Raw genomic sequence first — 24688 nt, forward strand, 5'->3', positions numbered from 1 at the left:
TGCACTGGTTGCCTGTCCCAGAGAGGATCGACTTCAAGATTCTCACCTTGTATTCAAATCTCCACTCCTCTGCACCTCCCTACCTCTCTGACCTCCTCTCTCCTCAAAATAGTACCCGTTGCCTTCGTTCCTCCGGGTCTGGCCTCCTCCTCATCCCCCGACTCCTCCTCTCCACCCTTGGCGGCCGTGCCTTCAGCCACTATGCCCCGAGGCTCTGGAATTCCCTTCCTCACTCCCTTTGCCTCGCTCCCTCTCTTCCTATTTTCAGGTCCCTGATGAAGACCTTTCTCTTCGACCGCGCTTTTGGTCACCTTCCCCCTCTCCCCCCCCCCCCCCCCGAGACATCGTCCGGCGTGGAGTGTACTGTATAAATCTAAGTCACTGTTGTCATTTAAGAAAGGACATACTCACCTTAGAGGTGGTGCAGAGTAGATTCACTGGGTTAGTTCCTGGGATGAGGGGTTGATCTTTGAGGATAGGTTGAGTAAACTATCTTCTCTAGAATATAGAAGAATTAGGAGTGATTTTATAGGAACATATAAGATTCTTATGGGGCTTGACAGAGTATAGTGTTGAGACTGTTTCCCCTGGTAGGAGAATCTAGAACTAGGTTTTGAGATTAAGGGACAGCACTTTTGAACAGAGTTGAGGAAACACTTCTTCACTCAGAGGGTAGTGAATTTATGGAATTCTCTACCTCAGAAAGCTGGAGATGCAAGACTGAGATTAATAGATTTCTGAGGGATAGAGGGATTAAGGGATCTGGGGATAAGGCGGGCAGATAGAGTTAGGTTAGAAGATCAGCCATGATCTTATTGAATGGCGGGGCAGGCTTGAGGGGCTGAATGGCCTACTCCTGCTCCTAATTTCTATTTTCGTATGTGCCGAGGTGACCGTACGCACAAGCAAAAGAGGAAGGTCTTCAGACGCACTCTGAAGATGGGCTGAGGCAGAGAGCTGTCAGGTAATAGTGGCTGTACGCTAATGGTCGAGCAGAGGGGATGAAGGACGTGTAGAAGGCTAGAGCTAGCTGAACAAAGTGGGGGGGGAGTGGGGTGTGAGCAAATTGGAGAGGGAGGAAGGAGTCAAGGCACAAACTCCCTTTACGTACCTCGTGCTCTTCCTCAAACAGCTCTGGCTGTTGCTATGAACCATTTTTTAGTGGAAGTCACCATGGCTTCAGCAAAGGGATGAAGGGAGTGGATTTTCTCTCCCCTCCACCTCCACACTCTTCCCCCACCCCTGCACTCTTCCCCTCCCCCGCACACTCTTCCCTCCCCCGCACACTCTTCCCTCCCCCGCACACTCTTCCTCTCCCCGCACACTCTTCCTCCCCCCGCACACTCTTCCTCCCCCCGCACACTCTTCCTCCCCTCCGCACACTCTTCCCCTCCCCCGCACACTCTTCCCTCCCCCCCCACTCTTCCCCCCCCCGCACACTCTTCCCTCCCCCCGCACTCTCCCCTCCCCCCGCACTCTTCCCCCCCCGCGCACTCTTCCCCTCCCCCCGCGCACTCTTCACCTCCCCCCGCGCACTCTTCCCTCCCCCCTGCGCACTCTTCCCTCCCCCCCGCGCACTCTTCCCCCCCCCCGCACTCTTCCCCCCCCCCGCCACTCTCCCCCCCCGCGCACTCTCCCCCCCCGCACACTCTCCCCCCCCGGCACTCTCTTCCCCGCACTCTCTCCCCCCGCCACTCTTTTCCTCCCACCCCTCCCCCCCCACTCTTTCCTCCCACCCATTCTTCCCTCCCACCCTTCCCTTCAGCCACTCTTCCCTCAAAGAATGACTTCTGTTTCCAGCTCTGTATTATTACTGGAGTTTTTCTTTGAAATATTCCTCTGTGACTGATTGAAATCTGTGGTTGAGCGCTGGCAGCGTGCTCCACAGGGCAATCCCCACCTGTGTAAATAGACAGGGTCTCTTTGCACAACTGGTGTTGTTTTGCTCAATTAAATTTGTTTCATTGGGTGCGAGGGATCAGGTAGATTTCACACACAGCCAGTCCTGTGTAACCTGAACATTGTGGAAACAGCTCAATGCAGGCTCCGAAAACAACCCACGAAGGCAGATTGGTGGAGTCGGCCTATTGTTTGGTGGTCGCTTAACTGAATATCAGGATTTTCCTGTCCGTATTCCATCAGGGCCCAAACAGACTGGGAAGGTTCTTAGTCCATGCTCTATAACTAAATTAGCCACTGTCAACTAGGCTAGGGGACGCTACAATAGACTATAGTGGCTTTTGGCCAGAAGGGGTGAGAGGAGCTGGGGTCCATTTATGATCTGGCTAGTTTGCTAAAAACTGAACGTGTGCATGTGTTGGGCGAGGAAAGATTGAGCTTGGCTGTGGTGCCTTCCTCTCCCCGCCCCACCGTTGAAAATACCTGCCAGCACTGGTGGTTCAGGCTAACACATGAAGAATGAACGAGTGGACAAGGTGAATTACAGATTAGAGGGAAAAAAGGACTTAAAGGATAAGGTAACCAGTCAAGAAATGGCTGTGATGCAAGGGTCACCCATAAAAGGGATAGCAATTATTGAGAACAGCGTGGCCCTCGGGCAGCATTCGGCCCAGAGGGTGATTTTATCCGGCCTGAGACCATTTCCAACTTCACTCCCTCCCTTCCTGGCGAACGCCATCCATGGCAGCAACAGGAGCCGGGGGCTGGGGGGATGCAGCAAGGAGAGTTGGAAATAATGTTGGCCATTGCTGCAGTGTGTGCTGGAGCTGAGGGGAAAAAAGAGCCGTCACATTATCCACCGCGTCCTTAGCAGCCTCAAGACCTAACTCTTTGACAACACTTTCAGTTATCTTTTCCCCTCTAAATCCGACCTCTCTCAACTCCCACCCCCAGCTCCGTTGCCCAGCCAGCAGTGTCAAGTGGAGTCCTGTAGCTCAGTGGTTAGAGCACTCGCTTTGCAAGTGAGAGACCTGAGTTCAATTCCAGGCAGAGGGCGAAACCTTGGGCAAGTTTCCTTACTCCACACAGAGCCTAATAATAATCCCTCCAAAACCAAAAACAATAATAAATTGGTCATTTTCAATCTACGACTGTTTGTGGGACATTGCTGTGCGCAATTGGCTGCCGTGTTTCGCCCACAAATATACAGTCAATTCACTTTACAGTATATTCTGTGAAGCGCTTTGGGACGTCCTCCCGACGTGAAAAGCGCTATATCAAATGCAAGGATTATTATTATTATTAAGGACTTTGAGATGTCCTTCCAACATGAAAACAACATAGCCGGGTGGTGTGGCCTTAGTCAAGGGGAAGGTGTCGCCTGGAATGATCTAGGTTTCAGTGAGGGCGAGGATGTCGATGTGTTCATTGATGATGAGGTCTTGGATGGTGTGTGTTTTGTTGGAGAAGAAACGGACATTTTGTAGACCGATGCGGAGGGGACAGTTGTTGGCGAAAAGTGGGGGGCGAGGCGGGGGAGTGGGGGAACTGATAAAATTCTCCTCGTAACCCACCAGCCCTCTCATACTAAGCAGTGATTCCATAGGCGCAGGTTTTTTCTTCTTTCAGTCTTGTCTTGTTTGCACTTTAATAGTTTCTACAGCATGTGAGGGGTTAAATAATCCAGTAAGCTAAGTATGCAGTTAGAAATTTAAAGCCTTTTTAATAATAAAGGAAGGAAAATAAACATGAAGCTAAATGCCAGTTGGCGTCAGAGAAAACAATCCACTTATTCTCTCTCCCCCACTCCCGTGCTTCACGATAAATACAGAGCTCAGTCAGATGAGATGGCTCTGCTTTTTATTGTGTCCGGGCCTTGTATTATCAGTAGTGCGTGCTTGTGGTATGTGAACATAATGAAGGCTCTGCTTTTGTGATTTATTGTTTTAATCAGCACGACATGAACATTTCAGGGAGCAATCTTGGAGTCGTGACAGGCTGTAAATTTGATTTGAGAATGTGATGTAAATAGAAGATGGCTGGTGGTGAATTGGCGGTTTAAAAAAAAGTAAATCATAGACTCCTGTCAGGCCTCATAACCCACCAGAGCCCTCTCACACACGTCTTGGGAAACTCACATTTCGACCACATTCTTTCTCCATAAACCACTGATCTAAGTAGACTATTCCATTAGATTTTTTAAAAATAGTAATAATCCATAAATAATAATAATTGCATTGATACAGCGGTTGATCACGTCTTCATGCCGTCTCATAGTGCTCCACAGAATATACTGTAAAGTGTAGTGACTATATTTTGTGAGTGAAAGCCAATAGCCAATTACGCACACAATTAATAATTGTTACTTAAATATGTTTAAAATATTGCGGACATTGGATTTGTCAATTTTATGGCCGCTTCCACAAAGCTCTTATATCTCCACTTCTGCGGCCTCCAATCTGTGATGTAAATTTAATTAGAAGCTTTTAGATGTGATATTAGCCAAGAATTTTACCCTTTATACACAAGGGTAAAATTTGCAAGATTTCTAAACGCCTTCCTTTACCTAATTTATTTAAGGGATGAGTTTCAGAATACCAGTAGGGGCACCATTTACAGGTAAGTGGTTTGCTCTACTCAGGGTCGAATTTCTGCTGCATTCGTTTTGACCCTGAGGCAAGCAATAAATAAATATAAATAAGTAACACTTGCATTTGATATAGCGCTTTCACCTTGAAAGGAAATCTCAAAGCACTTTATAATTTTTAGGCCTCATATCAGGGTCTGTTTCGTGTTTAGATTTGCTTTCCCAGAGTTTATTCATATAAGAGGTTCAAAATCCCTGTTCTTCTAAGCTTACAAAATGAACTTTAGCTTGATTCATTTTTTGGGTGTTAGCCAGGAATCTGATACATGCAGAAACCCATTACCATGTTTAAGAGTATCCAAACCAAACTGAGATTTCCATGCATCCCACCTACACATGGAGATTCCAGAGAGAGATTGTTGGAATGGAATAGGCACTCTCTCCCTGGAGGGACACGTCCTGCTTATCTAATTCCAGAAAGTATTAGGCTCATGTTGGCAACAGCCAAGGCTTAGGCACCCCAGAGTATACATTGGGTACTGACTGGCAAGTCTTGTCGCTGTTTATCCAGTTAGACTACCCTACCCATTAGGCCTTTGGCTTGTAGAGTTAGATCATCTGTCCGAGCCTTTAAGCCTAGTACTCCTGATCACCAAAAGTTAATTTTTGTGGGTTAGAATAGCGGGGTTTCATCCCTCCTCGACAAATAAACTGGGAAAGCAAAACTAAACGACAAAAATCATAGCTCAATGTAGTACTTGAAATTTAGAAAAAGGAATTACTCATGACAGGCTAGAATAAAATGGTGGTGGTCAGACCACGACCACTTAAACCACTTATTTGCTGAGGGACACCACACCACCTGCTGATGTTCTTAAACTCATTCCTTAAATAAGCGTCAGCCTGGCTCAGTTGGTAGAACGCTTGACTCTTTGAGTCAGAAGATTGTCGGTTCAAGCTCCACATCATGATTTTGAACTAATATACTCTAGAGTGATGATTCAATGCAATGTTGGGGGTTTGCTTTACTGTCGGAAGTGTCATGTTTTGTATGAGATGTTAAACCAAGGACCCGTCTTCCTCTTGAGATGGCTGTTAAAGATCACATGGCACTACTTAAAAAGAGAAGGGACTTTGTTTTCGTGCCCCCGGTCAACAATTCTCCAGATAAAATTGGTTATCGGCTTCATAGCTGTTTGTGGAAGATTGCTGTGCTCACATTAACTGCCACATTTGTTTACAGAATACACAGCCACATCACAGTAAATCCTGCAATGACATCTCGACAAAGCAGTATATCAAGTGCAAAGATTATTATTATTATAATTAGGAAATGTGTTTGGGAATCCTGCAGATTTTGTCCCATTGGCCGGTTTTTTTAAACCATCCTCCTGTAAACTTCTTCATCTTGGTGGGGATTTAAGTTAACTGATTTCACATTAAACATTCAGACTGATTAGAGCCACCCACCACTGGTGTTACTGAAATAAGACTCAATGAAGAAAAATATCCATTGAAGAAAAATTAAAACCACAAGTAATCTTTCTATTTGATGGAATTGAACTAGTTTACAGTGATATGGTCAACAACAACAAGTTGTATTTATATATTTATATGATGCCCTTCACCTGATAGCATTTCGGACGGTTTAACAGCGACGTGGTTGGACGCTAATCTGAAGGGTGAGGGGGGGAGTGTCCAAAGGCACGATTGAAGAGGAAAATCTTAAGGTGTCATCAGAAATCTAGTATCCAGCAGTTTGGTACTTGAGGCAGATATAAAGAAATCCCTGAGTGTCCCAGAACCAGTGTGTGCTTTCGGCCACGATGCCTCTGCTTTCTTGTCCCCCTTCCCAAAAGGGAAGCAAGATGTGAGTTTTTTTTTAAAAAAACCTACCCCTTCGACTATGCCTTCGGTCACCTCCCTTTTACTTTTTCCCTCTCTCCTTACTTCAGACCCTGCTTAGGTTTCCGCACTTGTTAAACTGCCTGCCTTACCGTGCTTCAAATCGTCCACCTGTGCAAAAGATGCTGTATAAGTGCAAGAAGTTGTGGTGGTGTATTTTTATGATGGAATATCGTGAGACTGACTGAACTGTACAGTCAGGGGCGGACTGCCTGTAGGGGAAATCTGGAAATTTTCCGAGTGCCCCCATGAATGGTTCCCAGTGCTTAGCCATCCCGGGCAGCCAAGTTTTTTTTNAAAAGTGCGCATGTTTTATGCTTTTTGGCAGCCCCACGAATCGGCGCCACGGATTGAGGCTGGATAGTTCTTCTGTATGACTCAGTACCATTCCACTTTTACTCATTGAGATAGCTTGACTGACCATTTGTAGCATGATCAATTACACTATTAACTTTCTCTCCAAATATATTTCTCTCCCTAAACAACGCCTTTCTCTTTCTTTCTCTCTCACTCTCTCTCTTTCGTTTTCTATGTCCCTCCCCTGATTTCTCCTTTCCACCTGTTGGTGTCATTGACTTCTTGTAGAGGGGATGGAAGTGGTAGGGTTGGGCAGACAGAAGATGTGTAATGGTTCGAATAAAACTGTTCTGTCTCCTAATCGTTCCCATGTGGAATGTTCTGCTGTCACTGTGTGCTTCACATTGCAGATCACCTGCAAAACTAATAATCACCCCAATGGTGGTGCCACATCCATCTTTGACCAACCATCCGGATAGTCCTGTGGCTCCAGGCATGAAACCATCAGGCTAGGGCTGCTGCTAGGTCTAGGATTGCTTGTTCCATCCCTTGTAGTAGTTTTTTCAACACTTCTACTTAGAAAACGTTTATGTGCTCCCCATTGTCAAGTGCTTTGGGACGCTATCCTGCATGTGGAACACTATATAAATGCAAGTTGTTGTTGTTGAAAAGGTTTATTGGCAAATAGATTGGTCACAAAGTCTTAGGTTGCCCAAGGTGCCAGCACCCTTCCAGAATAACAAGGGATAAGGAGTTCAGACACTCTCAAGGTATTGAGGCACACTTACTACATTGCAGAAATCCAGCCAAAAGTCACATCATTCATTCTTCATGGTTTGTAGCTTTACAGTACCAGGGCTCCACACCAAGGCACTCTCCCACAAAACACAGTCACTACACTTTACAGTACACTTTCTAACAGTAAAATCCCATGAAGCTCTTTGAGACGTCCTCCAGACGTAAAAGGCGCTGTACCAAACGTAAGGATATTATTATATCATCCAATTAAAGATGGTTGGACACCAACTGGCGCCTTTGGTGTTTATGCTTTTGACAATTGAGGTGAAAAGCAAAGCAAGATTGAGTTCTCCTTTGTAACTATGTGAAATTGTGTGTGTGTGTTTGTGTAACTGATATTTATCATTTATTGTTGGGCCCTGTACACACTTTATGCTCTGGTTGTTGAGCACAGTAAGGCTATATTATATGCCTTACTGTGCTCAACAACCAGAGTATAAAGTGCAGTCAAATGGTTGGTGGAACCCTTTATTCCAAATGAGCTCAATTCTAATTAGTTTTCTCTCAGAGTGGTATTTACAGTCCAGCATCTTGTTTCAGAATTACAGGTTCTCCAGCGAGGTTATATATAAAAGATAACTTGGAAAAGTGCAGGAGTACATTTCTTTTGTACATTCATATCTCATATGCTGTGTGCTATATGGCCACAGTATATAAAGCTGCCCTCCTTGCGGGACAGTGCTTTGGGTGCTGATTCTGCACTTGTTCTTGGATGCACTTGCTGCTTGCTACTTAATCTTCCTCACTAGTTTTCTCACTGAGAATGCAGCAGTGACTTGAGGATCTTATTTTTAATTGTTATTTTTTGTTTTAATCTTTTTACACCATGTGTGAAATTGAAGTTGGCTTTTGAAACCTGAGACAGGTATGTAATATCGTTTTCCAATGACCTTTGTGAAATTGAAATTTAGTTTTGAAATGGTTTTATGTGTAGCTCCTATTTTCTTTCTCTTCTTTCTCAGACAATGAAGAACGAGGGTCCGAAGGTCAACAGAACGAGAAAACCGTCCGAAGCACTTTGACCGCACTGCGTAACTTCCGTGAATTCCTCATTTCCAAATATCCACAGGAAAATCGGGAGATTCAAATAATCCCAGCCTCGGAGCTCGATGCCTACCTGGCTTCCTTCTTTGTGGACGCCAGGCAGAAGGACGGCTCTGAGTACGAGCCCAACAGCTTGGCCAACTATCAATGTGGACTTGAAAGGTACTTAAAGGAACATAAATATGGGTTTAGTATAACAAGGGATAAGGAGTTCAGACACTCTCAAGAAGCATTGAAGCAGAAACAGCTTGAACTGAGAGGCAAAGGCAAAGGAAACAAGCCACACAAGTCCATGAAATTGACTTTTGCAGATGAGCTCATCCTGCGCAAAAGAGGGCTGCTGAGTCGATACAATCCCGAGGGGCTGCTGAACCTGGTCTGGTTAAATAACACGAAAGCCTTTGGGCATTGTGCTGGATTCCACAGCTCCACACTGAAATGGGGGGACATCAGGTTGCACGTAACCGAGACGGCCTTGGAGTACCTGGAATGGGGAATTCCTGACCTCAGCGACCTGCAGGGGAAATCCCGGAGAGCAGGGACAGAGTGCAGGATTTACGCCACACCACACTCTCCGCAGACATGTCCCGTGCAGGACTACAAGGAGTACGCTCAGAGACGCCCGCCGGCAATGCGTTATGAAGACGCACCTTTCTATTTGTCTATCAAGCCAGTCTGCAACCTGGCGGCACTTTACTGGTACAATAGCCAATCCCTCGGGAAAAATAAGCTCTCAAAGATGGTGAAAACCATGTGCGAAAAGGGGAATATTCCTGGTAGAAAGACCAACTTTAGTGTTTACCAGAGCTGCAGTTCCTTGTCCGAGGCACAAAGCAACCAGCTAGTGTTAATATGTAACAACTTGAGCCAGCAAGCTGCTCAGTCAATGTCTGGCCTGGCCAACACAGGAAACTTCATCATTTCTGGCTCTTTCGACTCTTCATCTGACACAGCCTGACAGAAATGAGCTTCGGAATTTTTTAAAATTATTTTGTTTTATTATTCCGTATGTTCCCTCACCTTTTATACAGTCTAATTATCCCTCAGTCACTCATAACTCGTTTTGAAATGCAGTCCTTCAGGAGGTTATTGACCTGAATTGTGTCTTGAGACAGAAGACCCATTAACGCTCCAGTGATTGAGTGTACAGCCTCAATGGTTGTACGACCCATTTTTGTTTAAGAAAACAAATCATGTATAGATTTCAGTTTAGTTTCCCCCATCCCTCAACTAAATCAAAATGCACCTTTTGAAATGTCATAATTTAGATATTTATATTAAAATGCCATTGCTAAATTTGTTTTTAAATAACCAAGAAATACCATATTTCCTCAGGCCACCTCAGCCAGACGTCCTTTATTATTGAATATGCACTACAAAAAGAGAGGGGAAATGGTCTAATGCTGAACATGGAAATTATACAGTAGACCAGATTTGCAGTAAAATAGAGAAGTGACTGCACAGAGGGATAGCTTCCTCCTATCCTGACAGTCTCACAGTGGGTATATCGCTTTACTAAGGACTGGATTCACCAGTTAGCAATGAGTAAACCTGGGCTTGAACCTCTAGAATCTCCATGGTGGCTGCCACATTGCAACTTATCCTATACCCTGTATAGGTCCTTCCACCATGCTGAAGTACCTTGAACCTACTGTCCAGTTAGTGACGACAGTAGGTTCAGCTGGTGCCTGTCCTCATTGCAGCGGGAGAGAAGTGGTGTCTCTTCGAGCTGAGTTGGCTCCACGGTGACATGCATAGCAATGGAGCATCAGAAACTTCATTGGCAGTTTTTGGTATTCCGATAGCTGAGCTCGGCAGGTCCACAGTACTCCAGAGCTCTGTTGATGATTGACCTGCCAGCCTGGCTCATCAATGGGACTTGAAAGAGCAGACCAGCCAGTTGGTCCCTTGTAGTAGTTCTTGCTGGACAAGTAGCATTTGCAATGACAAATTAGCAGGTTACATTCCAGCAATACAGTAAAACTCGCACAAGTTGTTTCTTTATAAATCATATAAACACCTAAGTCATACATATACTTGAGTCCCGTTCAGTTTCCCACCAAAAAACACTTGCACTAGTCGTATTTTATAAGTCGGATAAACAGCTAAATCATAACGGTTTTGGGTCCCAAATAATCCTATGCAAATCATCTCCTAAATAATACAGCTGCTGTATTTATTGGTTGCATTGAAGTCAGCATGCGCAGTGTTCTGTTTGAAACAAGTGCAGGAAATGAAGGCTTGACCCGTCACCTCATGCACACTTATCAGCTGCAGTGATGAAGTACTGCATGCGCAGTACAGTGCAGAAAACAAGGTCTTGAGCCGTCATCATTGCATCAGGCAATACAGGTACAGCAAGTTAGTGACAAGGACCTTGTACTTGTTTACTGTATTTGTTATGTGTTAGTTGTCTAAAATCCAACTTGTACACAACTTTGATTAAGTTGTATTTGGTACAAATTATCAAGATTGCCTGTAACTCATACTTCGTGTGAGTCATATTATATGTTATGGTTCCGACTGGTGGGACTTATGCGAGTTTACCTGTATCCCAATACGCACTTTGTGGTCCCCATGTCTTTCCTGCTGCCAACCTGCATCTAAGCTCTCTGGGTGCAGGGTACATTTCTCTGGGGAGAGAAGGTGAACTTCGTACCAGACAGATGAAAAGCACATGTAAGGGGAACTTTTAAGTATGGTTTGGAGACTCTTAAGCCTGATGATGGGTTTTTATGCAGGTGAGACACCCTGGCTGATAAAAAAACAAGCTCTGGTTTGAAAATAGGTGAAATAGGGAAAATAATTACTTTTTTTAAATTAACAAAACATGGGGCTGTGGGTCTTGGAGGTCCTGCAATCTCTTGTCACCGTATTAATTGTTTTGTCCATCTTCTGTACTCAGTCTTTAATCACATTCTCCCCAGTGTTAGCGCTTTAGCACTGCCCTGTAACCTGTATATTTCTCTGCCTGCCTCCCTGTAGCTAATTGCATTTCCCCTTGTACTGCCCAGTGCTCCATCCAGGACACAAAATGATCCTTTTATCAATTGGTTCTGGGTACTTTGTTGAGCTCCCTACATTGAGAAGCGCCTGCTGTAAGATAAACTGCTATCCTACTCCATGCCATCACTTGGATTTCAATCAAGCGTTAACAGTGGATGGGGACATTTTTGTACAGCAGCTATGTAGTCATTTTTTCACTAAGATCTGCAGCTTTGTGGAGTCCAGTATTTGTAACCCAGTGAATATCACTTCCTGTAAAGCTGTCTGCCAGACTTAGCGGGTGCATGACAGATGTGCGCTGGCCCCACAAGAACTATATGGATTGCAGAAATATTTGGCAAAAATTGCAGGAAGTTTGACAAATTTTGAAAAAAATTGGGGAGAACTTTGACAAATTTTGCGGGAGTTGCGGAGGCTTGGTTGGTGTTATTGAGACACATTTTGTGAAGCAACCCGGATTAAAACTATAGGCGTATAGTTAATTAACTATAACTATGTTCAAATGTTAATTTGAATAGTACAGCACTTATCAAGAATTGGTTGCAAGAGCTCAGTTTAGGCCGGGCGTCGAGCAAACAGACAGTAGTAGTGTCCCACAGCTGCTATTTCTATTGAGATTCACTCACTAGCGGGCGAAGGCGATTTCCCGCTTCTGTGACTCCAATACTCTCCGTGCATGAGCGGCCGGTCCCGCTCCACCCACAGTAACAGTATCGAGCAATGGCCTGCAGAGGCCCAGGCTATGTGTGTACAGGTTTGTAGCGGAGGGGGGCGTTTGTAGCGGAGGAGGGCGTTTGTAACAGATTCCGTGGAAAAAATGCAGCCTCACTTTTCTATTGGCCCAACCCAGCAGTATAGTTGTACATTATGTCCTTCTAAATGTGTGCACATTTTTGAGCAAGAGGAAGAAGTACTGGGTGAAATGTGAGACCCTGCATTGAACGTAACCATTAGAAAGGAACAGGCACAGCATTGAAGTATATTGATTGAATTTCCTTTTTTTTCTGCATTGGTGCCAATACATTAAATTACCCACGCGATAACACGCCCTAACCGTCATGTTTCCAGTTTGCCCTGACAGACATGAGTGAGAAAAATTTCAGCTTTTCCAGTGATATTTGAAACAAAAATTGTTTTTCCCAATCTGTTGGTTAAAGCTTTCAGGAATCCAAGATCTATTTTTTAGGCAGTCCAAATCATCACGCTGTACGTGACGATTCCCATAGTTTTGACGGGAAGCCATTCATCTGGGTGGGTTATAGAACAAAGTAGAAATGTTAACCTGGTCGAACCTAATGGGTCATTGTCTTGTAAATCTAGGTGAATGCTCTTAAAATTTGCACCATGTGCTGTTGAGGCTGCTGTGGATAAAGAGGAAGAAATGCAATGTCCTGGTTAACTCATTGTATTGCCACTACTGTAAATGAGGTTTCTTTTTGCATTCCCTTCCTAGCAAAATCATTTCCCGATGAAAACATTTTGCGCGTCAGTTTACACCTTTTGCGTGCACCTGAAACTTGCTGGTGAAACTTCTCTGTCAATTTGAATTTCTTTTTTGAACTCACAACTCCCCTCATCATACATTTCCTATTTGTTTTTGAAAACTCTTTATCATTTGAACTACTTGTATATGTTCCTCATTTGCCAGCACTGATATTTGTTAAAAAAAATTCAGAAGAAATAAGCTAGTGATAATAAATGGCATTTATATAGTAACAAAAATTGCATTTATATAGCGCCTTTCACATCGGGAGGACATCCCAAGGCGCTGGCAGCAGTATGGGGTAGGGCAGTGGATGCCATTTTCACTTTTGATCAAGGAGCTGCAGCTCTGTGTAGTCCAGTTTTTGTAACCCAATGAATATCACATGAAGTAGAATGCTGTGCAGGACACTGTGTTACTTCCTGTAAAGCTGTCTGCACTCGCTGTCTGTCTGTAAGTTTGTTTGTCTTTCTGTCTCTGTCTGTGTAGCTTAGTTCTTCATGAATGAATGATGCCCAGTTTGTCAGCTGATTAAAATGATAGATAAAATTCTTAGAAGAGGTTAATGAAATAATGTGCCTACAAGTGCATGAAATGAATGGTTGAGAAAGTTACTTTTTGCAAAAAAAAGTATTGATTGTTTGTTAGACTAAACCTTGAGCTTTTAGCATCCAAACACAATTATTGCTTTTTAACAATATGCAAAGATCATTGGTTAGGAGACTGTTAGCTACCGCTTTTTATTCAAAAGCTAATACATTATGTACAAATGAGTGAGTTCAGACCTGCTGTAACATTTCTGCACCAATGTTAATTGTTCCATGAATACTATGAACTATGAAATCTGTGCATATCTCTTACTGTACTTCGTAATGCTTCTCATTATAAGCATACAGTAAATGAATGTGTCCACTTTTTTAATACAAAAGAACAGAGATGTGTGTGCACGTGCGTCTGTTTTGAAAGTTGAAAGGTCTTTCAGTGCTCGAAGGGTTAAAAACAAAACAAACCAGTTTTGGTTTGAGTTTAGAGGTCAGCTTCTGTGGCTCTAGTTTTTAACCCCAGTTTGAAATTCTTTAGGATACTGTGAAGCTCATTAATCACTGCCTGAAGTGTAGTAGATGACTATCATGAAAATTACTATTCTATGTAATTTTGTTGTCTCACTTTTATTAAAGTATATTAAAAACAATCTAGTGTTTAGGTGAAGCCTAATTAAACTGGCCTTTATAGACTGTGTTTTCTTTGCAAAAATCTTTTATATGTTGAACAACCCCTCCCCAGCGACACACTTTTTTGAGAATGTAGCACTTATTTTACCTACACACCACCACCACAAGTAGAAATGTTCCGGTTATGTGATTTTTGCTGAATAAACAACCAGCTTGGTGAGCCACATGCAATGTCTGTCTGGCTGCTCAATGTTACTTGTTTAAAATGCCTTATTGGCAGAAGATGCAAATTTCTTGGGCTTTGGGTACTTACAAGACAAGAATCTGAGGTTACTAGGTTTAGTTAAATTCCAGTTGACCAAAACTGGAAACGTTAGTTTATGAAAAGGTTCAGTTAGGTAGTGTCACCCAAATTGACTTTTAATCAATTTTAATCTCTTCTTCTGTGCCCCCCACCACAAATATAAAGTATCTTTATCAGTGCCTGTTCATTTAACATTACTGATTGTAACCAGCTCGAGACAGATCCATACAGTAAGTAGGTCCTGTCTCCTTACAGACAGCCACAGCAAAGCTCCCACTTCCTTGCAAAGTCTCTGGGGCCTAGAACCTTGAGGGGCCTTTCTGTTTTGCTGCTGAAGTTGTGCAACATTTAACTAAAGCACGGAAAGCCGTACCCTACCTTATTCTGTTTTCAGTATCAGCTTGGGCTATTACTACCCTGTTAATATTAGGCTGCTTTTGTAGGAAGATTAGATTTGACTTTCCTTAGCTAAAAAGAGTTGAACTACAATATCCATGAACGATTTTGTTCATGATCTCCATTTTGCCAAGTGTACTGTGATTGATTTTTGTTTCCCAACCTGAGTATACATTTAATTATTATGTTATGCAGCAAATCTAACACATGTACATTCTGCAATCTGAGCAATCATTTCACAAGGTACCTTATTGAAACATGAAACATCTTGCGCCCAGGGTGGCTGAATACTTAATTAGCAAAGCATATATATATATATCTATATTTTGTTTTTTGACACTGACCACTGACATCTGATTTTTTTCCGAATGAAGAATATTTGTAAGAAAGAAACACAAATTTCTAACTCCTAAATTCTAAACAGTATTTTGTCAAAATAAAAATGTTGCTGTCATGCCAAAAAACATGCAAAACTCTATGCATTTTGTAATCAAGTGGTATTGTTACAGTGCAGACCAAGCATGTTTTGTAGGTGCTCTTATTTAGATAAGTTGTCGATATTTTTTAGAAATGTTAACATTTGCTGCTAATAATCAATTAGTTATTAAAGAGAGACTTCAATGTTAATATTTAGGCTCAACTAATCAATTCTTTCATTGGCAGTCTGGCTTGGGAGGATGTATGATAAACCAAAAATCTAACGCAACAGTTTTTATGAATTGTTGCCTCTTTACTGGTTAAAGATCATAGGGTGGGTACGAGGGTCAAGAACTTTAATATTCCCTTTCAGATTTGATCAAAAAGGAAATTAAGTCACTGTAGACAAGAAGTGCCAAACTTGCAACCAACCGTAAGTCCCCATTGACTCTCCCTACATCCTCTTTTTCTCCCCCTTTTCCTCTCCACTTTTCTCTCATGGCAAACATGTTCACCAGTCAATGAATCAAATGTTCAGGGATGAACAATGGAGTACATTCCTTAGAGCAAAATGTACCTTTTTGCATTGGTTGTGTTTTAACAAGGTCTCAATGTTTCATCCTTTTTTTTGTTGTTGTTGCTATCGTTTCCTGCAGTGTGTCGAATTATTCAGGTTCAGTATTATTGTTTATTTCAAAAGTCAGCGGTTTGGGAGATGGGGGGAGGGGAGGGCACAGCGGAGTCAGTTGTTATTTGCACATGTACAGTGCCGTACTTCAGATCCAGAGAACCGGACTGAATTGATTGGTTGGCAAAAGTCTTTGATGTTTATTGCAAATATGTAGGACTCTGATTTATATATAAAGAGAGGGGAAAAAAGGACACTTACACACATTTAACACTTATCTTGTTTTCAATTTGTTCATAATGCTTGTGGATTTGATTGCTGCATGCTATTTCAGAGTTTCCTCTGTGATTGTAGAAACTGAAGTAGTTGCCAGATAACAAATAAACCAGTCTGTGTTCTTTACCTGGCTACTTTATCTTTCAATATTCTGGGGGTGGGGCGGGGGGGGGGGGGGGCATGTAATTCCTACAGCAGAAAATTACAAAGCCTTGGTGGTGTCATCCCCTTTAACTTTAATGGGTAGAACGGGTCTCAAACCACGACTGTTTATGGGGCACTGCTGTGCACAATTGGTCTTGGTCTCTTTCAGCTTCCACCTTGAAAAGCTGGAGTATGGAGCACACATGCCTCCTATTTTTTCATCTCCTGTAAACAATAATAATAATAATCAGTGTTTATCTATTTAACTTCAGTTGTCAATGATCGGCCCAGGTGCATACACTCTCTAGCTGTACGAGTTTGGCTGACTCCTGATTCCACAGTATCTTCTCTTGCCCCTGCAGAAAACTCAGTTTGATGTCATTTAGTGTCCCTCACCAGCACCCCCTTCTTCCACCTCCGACACATTGCCTGTCTCCGCCAATACCTCTCTCTGAAAGCCGTTGAAACCCTGGTCCATCCCTTTGTCACCTCTCGGCTGGACTACTCTAACGGCCTCCTCGCCGGTCTCCCCTCTACTACCATCCATAAAATCCAGATCATTCAAAACTTTGCCACCCGCATTCTCACCTGCACCAAACTCTGCTCCCCGATCACCCCAGTCCTTGCCAGACTGCACTGGCTGCCTGTCCCAGAGAGGATCGATTTCAAGATCTTCACCTTGTATTCAAATCCCTCCACTCCTCTGCACCCCCNTACCTCTCTGACCTCTCTCCTCAAAACAGTACCCGTTGCCTTCATTCCTCCAGTTCTGGCCTCCTCCTCGTCCCCTGAGTCCTCCGCTCCACCCTCGGCGGCCGTGCCTTCAGCCACTATGCCCCAAGGCTCTGGAACTCCCTTCCTCACTCCCTTCGCCTCACTCCCTCTTCCTATTTTCAGGTCCCTGTGAAGACCTTTCTCTTCGACTGCCCTTTGGTCACCTTCCTTCCCCTCCTGGCTCGGCCCCGGATCCGTTACTGTGAAGCGCTCTGAGACGCCGTCCAGCGTGGAGAGCGCTATATAAATCCAAGTTGTTGTTGTTGTTATCTGCAAACTTTGCTCTGCATTAAATCTGTGAATCCAGAATCATATTTGTCTCCTGGGAACAAGAAGAGAGGGCTTATCCCTATTTTGATACCTGTCAGGATGGTTATTTGATTTTTATTTTTAATCTGTTTTTCACAAGTTCCAAGTCTCAATTTTCACAGTTACACGAGTGCTAAGATTTCACACATCTCAAAATAATAATCCTTGCGTTTGATATTTTGATATGACGCCTTATCACATTGTTGAGATGTCTCAAAGCGCTTCACAGAATACTCTGTAAGGTTAATTGACTATAATTTGTGGGGGAAACTGAATTTTGAGGAGATGTTCTTGAGACATTTCCTCTCTCCTGCACTGTTTTCAAGAACTGGAACCCACAGATTGCTCTCTGGAACTTGATATTTTAAACTCTACCAGAAGTGTCTCAAAGTGTGGTTGATGCCTGCTGCAGGTCAAAAAGTTCCAAATTTAGTTTTGAGCAATCCCTGGAAGGAAGAAATGTGGGTTAAAATGCATGGAGGACTATGTAGGGGAGCACTTGCATTGCCAGCATTCCCTCTATATAAAAGTGTTTGGACAAGGTTAGCATAGCCCAATGTTGCTGTCTTGCACTGTTTTGGCATGAAGATCAGCAAAACAATTAACACACCTTGCATAATGCGACGGCATTTCTATTTTTGCTATTGTTTTAGCCCATGAGGAATTTGGGGACTCTGGCGACTGAAACGTTCATTCAGAGTGGAGGTTCTTAAACTGTTTGCCGAGGAACAAGAATCTTATTCATCCTGATCAAAATCAATGTGATGAGAAATGACACGCTTTTCCATTTGAGGTACCCAATGTTAGGAACAAGCTAACTCAGTTCTGATGTAAGCAAAACTATTTCTGTTGGGTCCCTATATCATAAATAGACCCCATCCTATTGCTTCTGTAGGACATTTATTTCTGGCATAAGACACACAGATTGAAAAGTTCAGAAGAGGGCGAGATACATTTTACATAAAGTGATATGGAGGAAAGGGAATGGATTGAAAGAGCGTTACTGTAGACGTATTGGTGGAGCAATCTCGACAGGCTGAATGTCCTACTCCTGTTCCTATAAGTGGTCTCTGATTGAGACTGTCCAGTTTTGATATGTGGATCCATGAATACTAAGAAGAGGGGGTATGAAGCAGGCTGCACTGGGTTCATGCTGGAGCCTAAACACAGGAGACTTTCATCACATCTATCTGTCTGGATTCAACCCAGGTTCCAGGGGGTAGAGTGCTGACCCAACAATCATACAGTCCCAACTACTTATTTATAAAATCAAGAAAGGCAGTGCACCTCAAGAAAGTGGTCCAAAACCTTACACAGATTTCACTTTGTCACAACGAAGACCATTGGCACTCGGTGAAATATTCTTGGTCTAATTAAATATATGAAGAATAAAGGAAGCTGAGGAGAAGAACCTTAAAGGACAATAACTGAATCAAGAGGGTCAGAAAGTAGAGGCGGGCTGTAACCTCTGTGTACGCATTGCCATTCCATTTAAAAGGGAAAACATTGGTATTTGTCGAGTTTTCCAGTACGGATGCAGAAGGTTGCAGAGAAAAGATGATGCAAGGCCTTGAAGGCATTCAAAGGTGAGGACAAAGTCTTAAAGATATTTTGCTGAGAGAAAGGAAGCTAGGGAGGCTGTAGGAATTGGATTCAGGCTGTAGGGTTCTGTACTGACCACATTTTATCTCTCAACTACAGACTCAACAGCTTTAGTAAGCAGGTTGAGTCACAGCACTTTGCACAGTAGAGATGTGATTACCTCAGGATGCATTAGATTGTCACACAGCTCTGTAATAAATTATGTCACTGTGATGTTTAGGAGAGCATTACAAAACATTTGCAACACTTTACACATCAGTCTTGCAGATGAGGAGCCAAAGAATCCTTAAAAAAAAAGTTTTGCCATTTCAAGCATAATTTAAAGGTTCAGTTCTTGGCAGATGCAGCTTGATTTTATTTTGTCTGAGAACATTCGCCCTACAATGAAGGGCATGTGTGTGCACTGCTATTGTCTCCTGGTTGCAGGCCCTGCCTATATCTGTCTAGTTTGTCGTCAACTACAATTACTATTACAACAATTAACATACATACAGTTGTTTTGATCAATTGAAGGGGAGGGTACAAAAACAGACTGGGAAGGCAATCTTCATCTGATCCTCCGCCTTAGTACTGGATTGATTGAGGGATTAAATCTGCATTCTTCTCACTCCATTGTAGTATTTGAGCTTGGTTTTATGCTAGAGCTCGGAAATACTCATTATCAAGCTATCTATTTACTAACCTGTGTTTGGGCTGCATTCGCCTGCAAAATACACAATCACTACACTTAACAGTAAATCCTGTGAAGTACTTTGAGACATCCCCACCCATGTGAAAGGTGCTGTGTCTGATGACTGATGTCAGATGGATTATTACCACCATTGTTCAGATACTTTCTTCATTACATTATTAATGCACTGCAGGTCACAGGGGTTAATCCGGCATCTGCAGGGTTGCAAAATTGGTATCTGAAGCTGTTTTCAGACTGTGAGAAGGCAACAAAGAAGGCTTTGCCATCAGGATCATTGTGTGGTTCAGATTTTCTTTCCAAATTAGTTTCTCCCCTTTCCAATTTGGCCTTCCAACTCCTTCCACTATCCTGGCCAAGAATTGGCAAGTCAGAGCAGTGACCTCGGAACAACTTCTTCCCCGCCCCCCACCCCCCTCCACTGTGAGTTAGTGCCTGGCCATGAATCAGGTGGGAAGTCCACTAGGTGAGGAGACCACCCATCGCATTGGTCTGATCCCCTGCTCTTATCAGGCATTTGCTTCAATTTAGGAAAATAATACTTTTGTAATTCCACAGGACAGTCAGTATATGTGCTGCCAGAACTGGAACTCACGGTGTTCAGGGTTACACCTGGATTACCACAGTTTAAACTTTGAACTCGAAAGTTTGAAGGACTGCTCAACCCACTAGGATTTGAACATGGATCACTCCACTTCTCAACTAACTCAGCTACCACTTTCCCCTTTCAGTCCTTCATATATTACAATGCTTCAGTAACTAAGTTTCCATCTAAAAGATGTTCAGACACTAGGAAAGAAGCCGTTCTCTCCACTTTGCTCTGTGCTGATCCTTTAGCCTATTAACCTGTGAATTTACCATGAGTGTTGGGTGCAAGTATAGACTGGGAAGCAATGGATAGAAAGAGAGTAAATGTAGATTTCCATTTGACCCTGCGGTGGCTGTGTAATAATTATAAGAATAATAATCCTTGCATTTGATATAGCACTTTATCACGTCATTGAGTCTCAAAGTGCTTCAGAAAATATATTGTAAAGTGAATTGACTTATTGTATTGTAGGCGATTCGTGGCAGCCAATTGCACACAGTAGTGTCCCACAAGCACACATCAACAACAACAACAAGATTCCATTTATAGAGCGCCTTTCACGTCGGGAGGACGTCCCAAGGCGCTGTACAGTCAGGTCAGGACCCAAGCAGGGGGGAAATGGTCAGGGTGAGGGGAGGGAAAGGAGGGAGCGAGGAGGGGGGTAGAGAGTCGAGAGGGGAGCTGAAGGCACGGTCAAAGAGAAAGGTCTTGAGACCGGCCTTGAAGGAGGAAAGGGAGGAGGCGGCGAAGGCACTGGGGGATAGAGTTCCAGAGCCTCGGGGCTGAGAGGCTGAAGGCCCGACCACCGATAGTAGGGCGGTTGGGGCGGGGGATTTGGAGCAGACCGGAGCCAGAGGAACGGAGGGTACGGGCAGGTAGGTAGGGGATAGTAGGTCGGAGAGGTAGGAGGGAGCGAGGCCGTGAATGGCCTTGTAGGTGAGGATGAGGATCTTGAATTCGAATTTGAATATGGATTGAATGACCAAATTGTTATTTATTTATTTAATTATTTGAAGGGGTTATTCGCCCTGGAAAGCAATTCACCTATCGATTAGCAACCAGATTCCTAACTATTACTAGGTAAACAGAGGTGTGTGGAGTAAGGAAACTTGCCAGGCCTTGGGACGTCCTCCTGATGTGAAAGGCGCTATACAAGTTTAATTTGTTGTTGTTGCGTAAGGTTTCGCCCTGCCAGGGAATTGAACCCACGTCCTCTCACTTGCGAGGCGAGTGCTCTAATCAGTACTCCACACAGTCTGTAAAACCTTGTCAGTAATTAATTTAGAAGCTAATTAAAAAATGAAGGGAAGTTTTTCCAACATTTTAGAAGCTAAATTGTTGGAATATATGGTTTGAAGAGGTGCACTAGTGAGCACTTCACATGTTGAAAATGCTTTGTTGTGTTTTGTCCAGAAATAAATGAGATTCTTGGCAGGACTGGCTTTACAACTCATCGAGGCCTGAATAGTGGTTAGATCCCATGACTGAAAGTTGATCGGCCCCCCACCCATATTGTTTAGAATGTGCTTCTGAAGCTCTTGCGTTACACACATTGTGGCATATAAACTGACATCAGCCACAACCAGTATCAATCAATCCTTATTTAAATAATGCTCCATATCTCCTAATTGATATGAACGTGAGGTACTAACCAAACAAGTCTAAGCTGACACTGTAGTGCACACAGGGGGAAGGAGGGATGACGTCTTTCAGATCAGACAATAAACCAAGGTCCTATCTACCTTTTTTCAGGGGGTGTTTTAAGATCTCAGGACAATGTTGGCAAAGAGAAGGAAGTTCTTCCCGGCTTTGGCCAACAATCCTCCAGATTAATTGGCCATTCACCTCAATGTTGTTTGTGGAACTGACTGGTACCAGTATGGCTCATGCATTTGCTTATACAATAGTCTTTAAACCTCAACCTTAAATACTTTAGATGCTATAAAAGTGCAATGTCTTTCTCTAGTTAAAGGCAGATTCTGCAGACAATTCCCCCATTTGTAAGATGCTGAAATCTTGCATTTGTTTTGTGGGTCAGTTGGCCTTTCTAAAAGGATATGGCCTTTGGTTCTGAATGCAAGGGAGGTCATTATTCAAATGTTTTGATATTTACCATAAAATTGGAGTCTTGAAACTCAAATTTCTAAATGCAGAGAGAGAGCTTATTCCCAGAGATCAGTGATGTCTCCCGTCCCAAGCTTTGGTTTGTTGTTAAAAAGCCAAGGTGCTTTTGTGGTTGCGAAGTATGAACCCGATTGTCAGTTGATTGGCAGATCGCTTTTCCGGGGATATTAAAATAATAAATTGGTCACTCAATCCATGACTGTTTGTGGGACGATGCTTGTGCAATTGGCTGTTGCGTTTCACCCACAAAATATACAGTCAGTTCACTATACAGTATATTCTGTGAAGCGTTTTGAGACGTCTCGAAGACGTGATAAGGCGCTATATCAAATGCAAGGATTATTATTAATACTGTATTGTAAATGTAAATTTTTAGTGCTCAATAGCCCTGTTGTGCACAATATCACATCATAATTTAATTTCCTTCCAAACACATGGCCAGCATTAGTTATATACTGATATGACCATCTTACACTGCAGATTCTCAGCCAGTGAAAATATTTGATGGCCGCTACTTTGACAAAAGGGGAGATGAGTTTACAACAAACACTGTGTGCTGATCATATGTTGAGGTGGAGAGGAGAGCACCGAGAGAAGCAGTGTATGTCTGGGGTGGAGAGACACTGTGTGTCGAGGGGGAGAGACACTGTGTATCGGGGGGGGGGAGACACTGTGTGTGTCGGGGGGGCAGATGCTGTGTGTGTCGGGGGGGCAGACCCTGTGTGTCAGGGGGAGACCTGTGTGTCGAGAGGGCGCGTTGTGTGTCGGGAGGGGAGACGCTGTGTGTCGGGGGGGAGACGCTGTGTGTCGGGGGGGGGGGCAGAGACGCTGTGTGTCGGGGGGAGATGCTGTGTGTCTAAGGGGGGAGCAAAGCATATTACTATCATATATCGTGAGTGAGAAGCATTTGTACGGGATCATTTCAAATGAATTTCCCCTTTTACGATGGTGAGGGGTCTTTTTGTTCTGTGGAGTCTGCAGTTTAACAAGTTGGAACTTTTGCCACAAGACAGCCGACTGGGGAATGCGAGCGGCCTCCCAACGTGACTGCAATGTGAACCCGACCTCTCAAACACACAGACCTTTTACGAGCTCAGTGACTGTAAACTCTCTGGTGCTGCCTGCCCCAGTTTGAGCCCCTGGGATTTGCTGCGGAGGCTTGGTTTCTGTGTGTGTTTTTCTTTCAAGGGAACCTTGGTCTTATTCCTCAAGGGCTCTTTTGTACAACAGTAGAGCACTTCACACAGTTTCTCCCATATAAAGCCCACAGAGCTGCAGGTGACTGGGTTTTACTACAGTGAGTACAGTATAGGAAATAAATGGATTATTGATCCAGTAAATAGTTTTCTGGGTTTAAATTTTTGCGTTGTCTTCAGCAGCAATGAAGCTCTGTGCATATTTTTCCAATGAACTGAGGATGGATACATGGACAATGCTGTCTTATTTTTTATTAATGGTTCACTCTGTCATTGTGGTTGTTTTGAATGTGTAAACTTTGCCATGATGCTCTCAGTGACTGTAGGAATTCACATATAAACAATATAATTGCTGCACTTTACTCCAATTTAGTAAATGTTGTGTAAATCTGAATTAAAATGGCTTTGGAGAACTTCTACAAAGAGTCATAAAGTTTATTTATGAAGTAGCAAAGCTCTACAGGCCAAGGTGGTCCCTGGTTGGAATCGTGGTCTGTGTTGAGTTAGCTGGTCCCATCCAATAATAATAATAATAATTATCCTTGCATTTGATATAGCATCTTATCACGTCTTCAAGACGTTTCAAAGAGCTTGACAGATTATACTGTAAATTGAATTGACTGTATATTTTGTGGGCAAAACATGGCAACCAATTGTTCACATCAGTGTCCCACAAACAGTTGTGTCCAAATTGTTATTTTTTGGCAGGATTATTATCTCCATAAAAGCTATCCAACAATCGACTAACAACCGGGTTCCTACTTAATACTTGGTATAAACAGAGATGTGTGGGGTAAGGAAACTTGCCTAAAGTTTCACCCTGCCCAGGAAGCAAACCCAGGTCCTCTCGTTTGCGAGGCGAGTGCTCTAACGGATACGCTACAGGACTCCACAGTGACTGGTCTTCCCCTTCAATGTATCAATATGAATGTTACAAATATGAACTCCAAGGTGACATGCCTGGCAATGGAGTGTCAGAATCGAGCCCGGCCTCTGTGGCGGTCTCGCTAGTCCGGTTTCTGAGCCAGGCAGGTCCACTGCTGGCAGCAC

The 24688-nt window shown here is 43.4% G+C and overlaps 1 protein-coding gene across 2 annotated transcripts in view; it reads left to right on the forward strand.

Annotated features, from left to right (window-relative positions):
- Positions 1-24688, forward strand: part of LOC103187135 (uncharacterized protein KIAA1958) — a 70848-nt gene that overhangs the window by 39338 nt on the left and 6822 nt on the right. The window contains exon 3 of one of the 2 annotated variants that reach the window (XM_042332642.1): positions 8449-8526. The exons of the other annotated variant lie outside the window; for it this stretch is intronic. Within the exon in view, the coding sequence (XP_042188576.1) occupies positions 8449-8526 (78 nt within the window). The remainder of the gene's footprint in view (positions 1-8448; positions 8527-24688) is intronic. 2 annotated transcript variants of the gene reach the window in all.

This window comes from Callorhinchus milii, unplaced genomic scaffold, assembly GCF_018977255.1.
Source record: "Callorhinchus milii isolate IMCB2004 unplaced genomic scaffold, IMCB_Cmil_1.0 Scaffold1, whole genome shotgun sequence".
Lineage (NCBI taxonomy): Eukaryota > Metazoa > Chordata > Chondrichthyes > Chimaeriformes > Callorhinchidae > Callorhinchus > Callorhinchus milii.